The sequence below is a fragment of the Chionomys nivalis genome, chromosome 3 (assembly GCF_950005125.1).
Source record: "Chionomys nivalis chromosome 3, mChiNiv1.1, whole genome shotgun sequence".
Lineage (NCBI taxonomy): Eukaryota > Metazoa > Chordata > Mammalia > Rodentia > Cricetidae > Chionomys > Chionomys nivalis.
This window is the reverse complement of record NC_080088.1, coordinates 112,816,167-112,825,658: the sequence shown is the minus strand read 5'-3', so window position 1 is coordinate 112,825,658 and position 9,492 is coordinate 112,816,167. Positions and strand designations below refer to the sequence as shown.

The 9,492-nt window shown below is 46.4% G+C and overlaps 1 protein-coding gene across 3 annotated transcripts in view; it reads left to right on the top strand.

Annotated features, from left to right (window-relative positions):
• The first annotated feature begins 479 nt into the window (after window positions 1–479).
• The window catches only part of Naa25 (N-alpha-acetyltransferase 25, NatB auxiliary subunit), a 56,331-nt gene continuing 47,318 nt past the window's right edge, over window positions 480–9,492 (top strand). For 2 of the 3 annotated variants that reach the window (XM_057765088.1, XM_057765087.1), the window contains exon 1: window positions 480–597. In XM_057765088.1, coding sequence (XP_057621071.1) covers window positions 540–597 — 58 coding nt within the window. In that variant the 5' untranslated portion in view covers window positions 480–539. Of the gene's footprint in view, window positions 598–1,468; window positions 1,495–9,492 lie in introns of those variants that run through there. The other variant, XM_057765089.1, reaches the window with a different exon arrangement.

Sequence of the window (9,492 nt, the reverse complement as noted above, 5' to 3'; positions counted from 1 at the left end):
CTAGCGCAATATGAAAATTAAACTAATCAAAACAGCTTCACTAGTGTGTGGACACACACGGAATTGAGTCCAGGGAAGCGGCTCATAAACTTTTTGTAGTGTCTCTGTAGGGCAAGCTCCCTTTCCCAAGGCTCACCCAGGAGTTCCCGGCGATTCCATGACCAAAGCCAAGACCAACCGGTTCTTCTTGATGTAAAGTCAATGGGATTAAATCGCTTTTTCGTTTTTCACGCCTCTCCCTCTCAAGGGCAAAAGCCACCAACAGCAACAACCGCCTCTGGGGTCCAGATTATTATACCGGCAAAAATCTAACCACGCACAGCAACAACCGCCTCTGGGGTCCAGATTACTATACCGGCAAAAATCTAACCACAGCTCCAATTAAAGAAGAGGCGAATTTTACTTTCCGCGCAGGCGCACTCCGTGGCAGCGACCCTTCACTATCGCGATACACCAACGAGATCGACGCTGGCCCTTTAACGGTCTCTTCCCGGGGGGCTTGCCCAGCGCGTGCGCACTGCGGTTCTGCGCTTGTCATCATGGCGACGCGGGGCCATGTGCAGGATCCTAACGACCGGCGCCTCCGGCCCATTTACGGTGAGTACCTGGAGCCGGCCTGCTGGCTAGTGCGGCAAGCCGAGGCCTGCCCTGCCGGGAGCAAAGGCCCAAGAGGGCAGCCGGGGGCGCGCGCGGCGTGGGGAGGGGAGGGGGCGGGCCGCGCGGGACGCTAGGCCGCAGCCTCGGCCTCGCGTAGGCGCCGGCCGGCGTAGCTCGTCCCTGAGGTGGCACCGGCGGGTGCACGCAGCTGTCAGGACGCGCGGGATGCGTTCTTCCGGCGAGACCACTAGGTCGCTTTATTCCAGCCGCTCCCCGGGAGGCCGTGATCTTTCTTGCAGGTGACAACCGGCTCCGGTATGAGGTGGGAGCGCCTTCCTGAGGGGGGATGCCCCAGTGGTAGTGATTTTGTTAACGAGGATGAGTGCCCGGGATTTGTCAGACTGATGAGGTCTGGTGCCCGTGGAGAAACTGAGGCCCAGAGAAAGGAAGGGACTGATGCAAGGTCACCCAGATCGAGCCCCATTCTGATGCTACTCAGTGCAGGAACAGCTGCTCTGGGCACACGTGGGAGGCGGGGGGAGGGGGGTCCCCAGAATAGCGGGGAAGAGATGGCTGTAACTGGTGTCGGAGGTGCGGGCCGGACTGCTGGAAGGATTTTCCTTTCTGCACCGTGTCTGGTTTTTCTCTGCAGCTTGCCTTCCGCGTGCTTAGTAGATCCCTCTCCACGGCACTGTCCCAAACCCACAGGCTTTCAGATGAATCTTGATGTCATCTTCCTTCCCTGGTAGAATAAAAGAATCCCAGAATTGAGTCGGAGAGGAAGACTTTGCCATAATTGAGCCGGTCTGTTATTGGAAGTGCTTCCTTTTTGCGTTGCTTTTTCCTCATTGCTGGTTGTTTGGTCTTATCTCAGGTACTGATTGAGGAAGATTCAAGGTCAGTGGTTTCTTGCTAAAGTAGACCTCACATTTTCAGTGTGACTCTGCGTTTTGGCTTTTTAAAATTTTGTTTTTAGCTTCTTTTTTCTTGGCAGAGGGGGTGTTTGTGTTTCTCGCAAGTTGGTACAAATGGTCCTGGCTTTTTCTTTGTCCTTTCTTTACTTTTTTTCCTTTTTTCCCACTGTTGTACGCCTATGGGTATTTTGTTTTCATGATGTCTGTGCACCACGTGCATTCCTGGTGGCCAAAGAGGGCATTAGGATCCCCTAGAACTGGAGTTGTGGGTGCTGGGACCTGAACTGGGATTTTATGGAAGAGTAACCAGGCAGGCAGTGCTCTTAAAAACCGAGCCGTTTTCCCGGCCCCTGTTGTTGTTGGTGCTCTCCCCCCCCGCCCCCCCCATGAGAGGATCACACTGTGTAGCCCTTGGCTGGCCTGGAACTCACAGAGATCACCTCACCTGCTTTTTTCCTGAATGTTGGAATTAAAGGCGTGTGCCACCACCGCCCGGCTTGACTGCTCTTTTTTTTTTTTTTTTTTAAAGATTTATTTATTTATTATGTATACAATGGTCTGCCTGCATGTATCCTTGCAGACAGAAGTTGGGCACCAGATCTTATTACCGGTGGTTGTGAGCCACATAAGGTTGCTGGGAATTGAACTCAGGACCTCTGGAAGAGCAGTCAATGCCCTTTACCACTGAGCCATCTCTCCAGCCCCCGTTGACTGCTCTTTTTTTTTTTTTTTAGTTTTTTTTTTTTTTTTTGGTTTTTTTTCGAGACAGGGTTTCTCTGTAGCTTTGGAGCCTGTCCTGGAACTCCCTTTGTAGACCAGGCTGGCCTCGAACTCACAGAGATCCGCCTGCCTCTGCCTCCCGAGTGCTGGGATTAAAGGCGTGCGCCACCACCGCCCGGCTTTGACTGCTCTTTTTTAAGACAAGGAGGTTTCACTAAGTTTCCTGGGTGGATTCAAACTTTCAGCTGTACCACCGCCTTCCATCTGTTGGGATTACAAGCATGTGACCTTATGTCTAGTGGTCATAATTTTATATATGCATATATATTTGGTACATTTTAAAAATTATACTTGTTGAAATATTTTTGGGTGTCTGTGGTTGGGTGTGGTCACACGAATGTGTGCCTCTGGAGTTCAGAGGACACCTTGCAAGAGGGAGTTGGTCCTCTCCTATCATGTGGATTCTGGGAATTAAATTCCGACCTGCCATCAGGAATGGCAGGCAGCAGGTGTCCTCAGCCGCTGAGCCATCTCACTGGCTCTTGGGTGCTGTGCTATGTGATGGCTTACCTTCATTACCTGTTCCTAGCACTACTGGCCCTGTGTGGTGGATAATGATAATAATAAAGTTCAGAACAGTCAGTCTGTTATAAGAAGGATCTTTAGTCAGTCAGTGCCCTTGAGCTTTTACCTGGGGTGTCTCAGTTAACCTTACGCATTTGCATTTCTTCAGACCACCCCCCCCAAAACAGCTGGAGAAACAAGTTTTATTGCTTATGTAATTTATCTAAAGCTAATGCTTCTTTTTTTTTTTTTTTTTTTTTTTGTGTGTGTGTGTGTGTGTTTCGAGACAGGGTTTCTCTGGCTTTGGAGCCTGTCCTGGAACTAGCTCTTGTAGACCAGGCTGGTCTCGAACTCACAGAGATCCGCCTGCCTCTGCCTCCCGAGTGCTGGGATTAAAGGCGTGCGCCACCACCGCCCGGCAAAGCTAATGCTTCTTGAACTTGTGTTTGAACTCCAAGCACACTGGCTTGTTTGTTTGTTTGTTTTCCAGACTGGGTTTCACTGTGTAGCCCTGGCTGTTCTGGAACTCACTCTGTAGACTAAGTTGGCTTCAAACTTGCAGAGATGCGCCTACTTTTGCCTTCTGAGTGCTAGGATTAAAGGCATGGGCCACCATGGCCCAGCTCAGGCACACTGTCTTAACCACTGTACTAGAAATTGCATCACTTTGATTTGCCTACTCAGATTTCCCCATTGCTACACATCCTCCTGCCTTTGCATAAGGCAGAGAAGTCCCTATGTAGACCAGGCTAACCTCTGGCTTGTAGCTGCCCTTCTACTTCTGTGCAATAGAAAGTAAAGCCTAAATTTAGGGTTCATGGTTTGTGAATCACATCCTTACACAGACACCACCTGTAAAACTTCTCATTTTTTTCTGAACTTTTACAAAAGACTCAACTTAAGAATAATTAGATTCATAAATTTGTTCTTTAAAACCAAGGAGAATACTGTAGGTCTTACATTCAGTTACAAGGAATAGTGTTTTGTCTTTTTTTTTTTTTTTTTTTTTTTGAGACAGGGTTTCTCTGTGGCTTTGGAGCCTGTCCTGGAACTAGCTCTGTAGACCAGGCTGGTCTCAAACTCACAGAGATCTGCCTGCCTCTGCTTCCCGAGTGCTGGGATTAAAGGCGTGCGCCACCAGGAATAGTGTTTTGAATTGTTCAATAAGAAATCACCATTTCACATTGCCAAACATCAGGATGTATTTATTAACCAGAAGTGACAGGTCATATTCTGAGACCTAAAGTCTGAATTATGTAGCTTTTGTTTCAGCTAGTGGGGAGAGTAGAGGAGGGCTTCTGAGGGGCTACTATAAAGTGACAGGACCAGGCCTTGCTGCAGCTTTCAGACTGTAGAGCTCCTGAACTTTGTTGTCAGACACATTAATGCTCCTAAACAACTGCTAATCCTCAAATCCAGGCTGTACTAGCTACCCCGTGACCAAGTTCATCATCATGGAACTCAGCCATGGCATGATGTTCAGTAACTGCATTAACTGAGAGCTGGTCACTGCAGGGAACTGAAGGCTGGACAGATTAGCAGGCTCAGGGTTGTAAGAAGTGAGTTGTAGGGCTGGGGTTAAACACAGGCTTCTGTAGTCCAGAGTAGAGCTCCCTAAATTGCTCATGCTGGCCTCAAACTTGAGACCCTCCTGTCTCAGTCACATAAGTGTTCAGATTAAAGGCGAGTACCACCCCGTCCTCCTGCCTTCTTGAAATGACCTCTTGCTGGGTAGTTCTCACCAGTGGGCACTTTGGTGTGGGTGGGCAGCACAGTGCTTTTCACTACTGCTATTCTGATGCTGGGGCTGTGAGATGGCTCAGCAGGTAAAGGCACCAAGCGAGGTTCATCCTGGGGACCCTCATGGTGTTAGGAGAAAACCTCAGGCACAGCACCAACCTGTGAACACACATATGCACACACATGATCCATTGTTCAAATCTGTTGTACCTCCAGTCTTATACAGTCAGGTGTGGCATGATTCCAGCAGGCTCTCCAGTGACAGTCACTTTTATGAGTTGGGCTGTTTTCCTTGGGTGTCTGGTCAAATCTTAGGGCAGGTCATTAAAACGTGAAGTGTTCAGTCAAGGGTAATGTTTATTCCGAGTCTTTTGTTGGAAAGTATTAACTGTGTGAGTCTTAGAAGTGACAAGGTGTCATTTTGTGTGTGGGTGTACATGTGAGTGTGTATATGTGTGGAACCAGAAGTCAACCTTGGCTGTCATTCCTCAGGCACCATCTACCTTGCTTTTTGACTCTGGGTCTCTTTATGGCCTGGCACTTGCTAGGTAGTTGAGGCTGACTGAGACCCCCAGGGTCTTGTCCTGTCTCTGCCTCTCCAGCACTGGGATTACAAATGTATGCTACTGTAGCTGTCCTTTTTACTTGATCAGGGGATCAAACCTAGTCCTCATTTCCTGATGAACACTTTACCTCCTGAGCTATCTTTTCAGCCCCTATTTTGACTTTCCGTAGAAATTTCACTTGGTACAAGATCCTTTCTTCTGTAGTGAAAACACAATTACTTAAAAGCTGTGTCTAGATGGGGATGTAGCTCAGTGATAGTGTATAGGCCCCCACCCAATACTGGGGCAGGGGGAAAAAGAAAACACTTCAAAAATTTCTGTGTGGGATAGAGTATAATGGAATATCATGGTCATGAGAGACCTACCTGTTAACCCTTGTAAGTGATTTTTATCATAATGTGTAATGTGTATTACTACTATAATGTGTGTGTACATACGCACACATGGTTATTTTTTTTTTTTTGATGGCAAAGCTCAGGGTGACACTAGAACTTGACTGTATAGCTAAGGATAACCCTGAACTTCAGATCCTTTTGCCTCAACTGTGTGCTGGGATCACAGGCTCTGTCACCACATGCAGTCTTTTTTTTTTTTTTTTGTGGGTTTTTTTTTTTTTGTTTTTTGTTTTTCGAGACGGGGTCACCCTGTGTAACAGTCCTAGCTGTCCTGGAACTAGCTTTTGTAGACCAGGCCTCAGACTCACAGGGATCCGCCTGCCTCTGCCTCCCGAGTGCTGGGATTAAAGGCGTGCGCCACCACTGCCCGGCCCACATGCAGTCTTATGAGGTGTTGGGGTCCATTGAGCTCCATTGACAGCCCAGACATTTAATAGCTGTGTTTGTGCTGAGGGCTGATCATGAAGTGTTGAAGTGTGGGCATCTGGGCTGTTAAGAGCAGGTCTCGAAACAGCCTTGTAGATGTAATGTTGTACTTTGAATGTGGAATGAGGGAAATGGTGGTGAACAGCCCTAGAGTATGGTCTGCTGAGGACACAAGCAGAAGACTTCTGTGGTGGGAGTTAGAGTGGGTAGAGTGGAAACGGGCCCAGACGGCAGAGGACAAGGATGCTAGGAAGCTTGTTTTGGTTTTTCTTTGAGAGGCTTGCCTTTTTCATTTATTATTTTTTTAAAGATTTATTATGTATACAGTATTCTATCTGCTTGTATGCCTACAGTCAAGGAGAGGGCACCAGATCTCATAACAGATGGTTGTGAGCCACCATGTGGTTGCTAGGAATTGAACTCAGGAATTCTGGAAGAGCAGCCATCTCTCCGGCCCCTTTCATTTTTTTTTTTTTTTGAGACTGAATTTCACGTAGCCCAGGTTACCCACAGACTAGCTTTGTTACTAGGGAAGACCTTCAACTGCTGACATACCTGCCTCTACCTCCCTGGATGCTGGGGTTTTAGGTAGCTGAGCTCTTGTTCTAGTTTAAAAGGAAACAGGAAGCACTGTTTCATCATTAGGCTTGTGAATATTGGGTGGCAAATAGGGTTAGATTTTTAAATGTGTTATTATTTTAGTTATTATTGAATGTGTTGGATGTTTTGCCTGTGTGTATGTCTGTGCATCTAATGCATACCTGGTGACTGGAAGCGAGAAAGGGGGTCAGATTCCAGCTGTCTGTGAGCTAGCCATGTGGGTGAGCAGCCAGTGCTCTTATGCACTGAGTATTTCCCCAGCCCCTCTGCTCCCTTTTTTTTAAAAATATTTATTTATTATGTATACAATATTCTGTCTGCGTGTGTGCCTGAAGGCCAGAAGAGGGCGCCAGACCTCATTACAGATGATTATGAGCCACCATGTGGTTGCTGGGAATTGAACTCAGTACCTTTGGAAGAACAGGCAATGCTCTTAACCTCTGAGCCGTCTCTCCAGCCCCCTCTCTCTGCTCCCTTTTGAAAGATGGAAAGGCTCTTAGACTCAATGTGAATGGATATAGTCCTTCAAAGTGGACAAGGCATTGGGAATGGTTTAAAAGGGAGCAAATGGTGAACAGGGCAATGTGGAGATAGATACGCTTTTGAACTGTTGAGGCAATCTTGTTATACAGCCCAGGCTGGCCTCAAACTCCTGATCCTCTTGGTTCATCTTCCTGATTGCTGGGATGGCAGACATGCACCACCATGTCAGGCAGGCAGTTTCTTTTTTTTTTTTTATTGATTAATTAATTTATTACGTATACAATATTCTTTTTTTTTTTTTTTTTTTTTTTTTTGGTTTTTCGAGACAGGGTTTCTCTGTGGTTTTGGAGCCTGTCCTGGAACTAGCTCTTGTAGACCAGGCTGGTCTTGAACTCACAGAGATCCGCCTGCCTCTGCCTCCCAAGTGCTGGGATTAAAGGTGTGCGCCACCACCGCCCGGCTACAATATTCTTTTTTTAAAAAAAATATTTATTTATTATGGATACAATATTCTGTTTGCATATATACCTGCAGGCTAGAAGAGGACACCAGACCTCACTACAGATGGTTGTGAGCCACCATGTGGCTGCTGGGAATCGAACTCAGGTCCTTTGGAAGAGCACGCAATGCTCTTAACCGCTGAGCCATCTCTCCAGCCCCCTGTATACAATATTCTGTCTGTGGGTATGTTTGTAGAGGGCACCAAACCTCATTACATATGATTGTGAGCCACTATGTGGTTGCCGGGAATTGAACTCAGGACCTTTGGAAGAGCAGGCAATGCTCTTAACCACTGAGCCATCTCTCCAGCCCAGGCAGCCAGTTTCTTTCTCTCTTGTAGATAAGGTCTCACTGTGTGGCCCTGGCTGGCCTGGAATTTACTATGTAGACCAGACTGGCTTTGAACTCACTGTGGCACATGTGTCCTCCACACATACATAGATAAATACACAAGTGTAACATTTTTCCCTCCTTTAATCTCAATGTTAGGTGGGGAGAAGTAGATGGACCTCTGAGTTCAAGGCCAGCTTGGTGTACATAGCAAATTTCACCTAGCCAAGGCTACATGGAGACCGTGTCTCTAAAAGAAAAGAAAGAGAAAAGCAAAAGATAAACAAACCAGAAAAAAAAAGTTGGAGGTCATTTTTGGCTATATAGTTCTGGCCAAGATACATGAGATCCTAAAAAAGAATATATCACCCTACCCCAATAATTATAATATATATTCTTATATATATTCTTATTAGTAATGGAAACTTGTATCTCTTGCTGGGAGAAAACAATGAAAATAAGATGCACCCCTCTTTAAAAAACAAAAAGGGGCTGGAAAGATGGCTCAGTGGTTAAGAGCACTGGTTGCTCTTCCAGAGGTCTTGAGTTCAATTCCCAGTAACCACATGGTGGCTCACAACCATCTGTAATGAGATCTGGTGCCCTCTTTTGGCGTGCAGGCATATATACAGGCAGAATGCTGTATACATAATAAATTTAAAAAAAAATCTTTAAAAAAAGGAAAAGAGGGCTGGAGAGATGGCTCAGTGGTTAAGAGCATTGCCTGCTCTTCCAAATGACCTGAGTTCAATTCCCAGCAACCACATGGTGGCTCACAACCATCTGTGAAGAGGTCTGGCGCCCTCTTCTGACCTTCAGGCATACACACAGAATATTGTATACATAATAAATAAATAAATATTTTTTTTAAAAAGAAAAGAAATTAAAAAGAAGAAACAAAAATAGACACTAGTAAAGATAACAAGAAGTTGAGAGAAGGCAAGGTGTGGTCAAGCTGGCTGCAGAAAAGCCGACTCGTGGGTTCTAGTCCTCTGGGATTTTGCTGTGGGATTCTCTAGTTCTGTCTGTGAGGACGATACACCCAAAAGAATGCCTGTCCTTTGGGCTGGTGCTTACCATACATACCCTGTGAAGCTGCACTGTAGCCAGTGCCGTTTCTGCCTCTGTCTGGCTTCCTGCAGGCTCATTTGTCAGACTCCTTTTACTATGGGGTAGCAGCAGTCCCCAGCCAAACTACAATTGCCTTTGAATTAGTTTTTAAAAGATTTACTAACTTTGGATATCATATTTACTGACTTGTTTGTTCAAGAGCTATGTGATTTAGAGACTCAGTAATGTAAGTTGAAAGCCAGACTCACCCCCACCCCTCTAAGGTTTCTCTGTGTAGCCCTGGCTGTCCTAGGACTCACTCTGTAGACCAGGCTGGCCTCAAACTCTCAGGTCTTCCTGCCTCTGCCTCCCGAGTGCTGTGATTAAAGGTGTATACCACCACTGTCGGTATCAGACTTGATTTTCTTTTGCTCATTATGTTCTTCAGGGCAGACCTTGTTGGCTTTGTAGCCCTACTAAGTTGTGGCTAGAGGCGGGAGAGTCCCTTAGCCTCATCCCACAGACAGACTTCATCAAGGTGGCTCCTTCCTTCCAAGTTTTGTATTTTTTTAAAAAGTATATTTATGTGTATGTATGTGTTTGTGT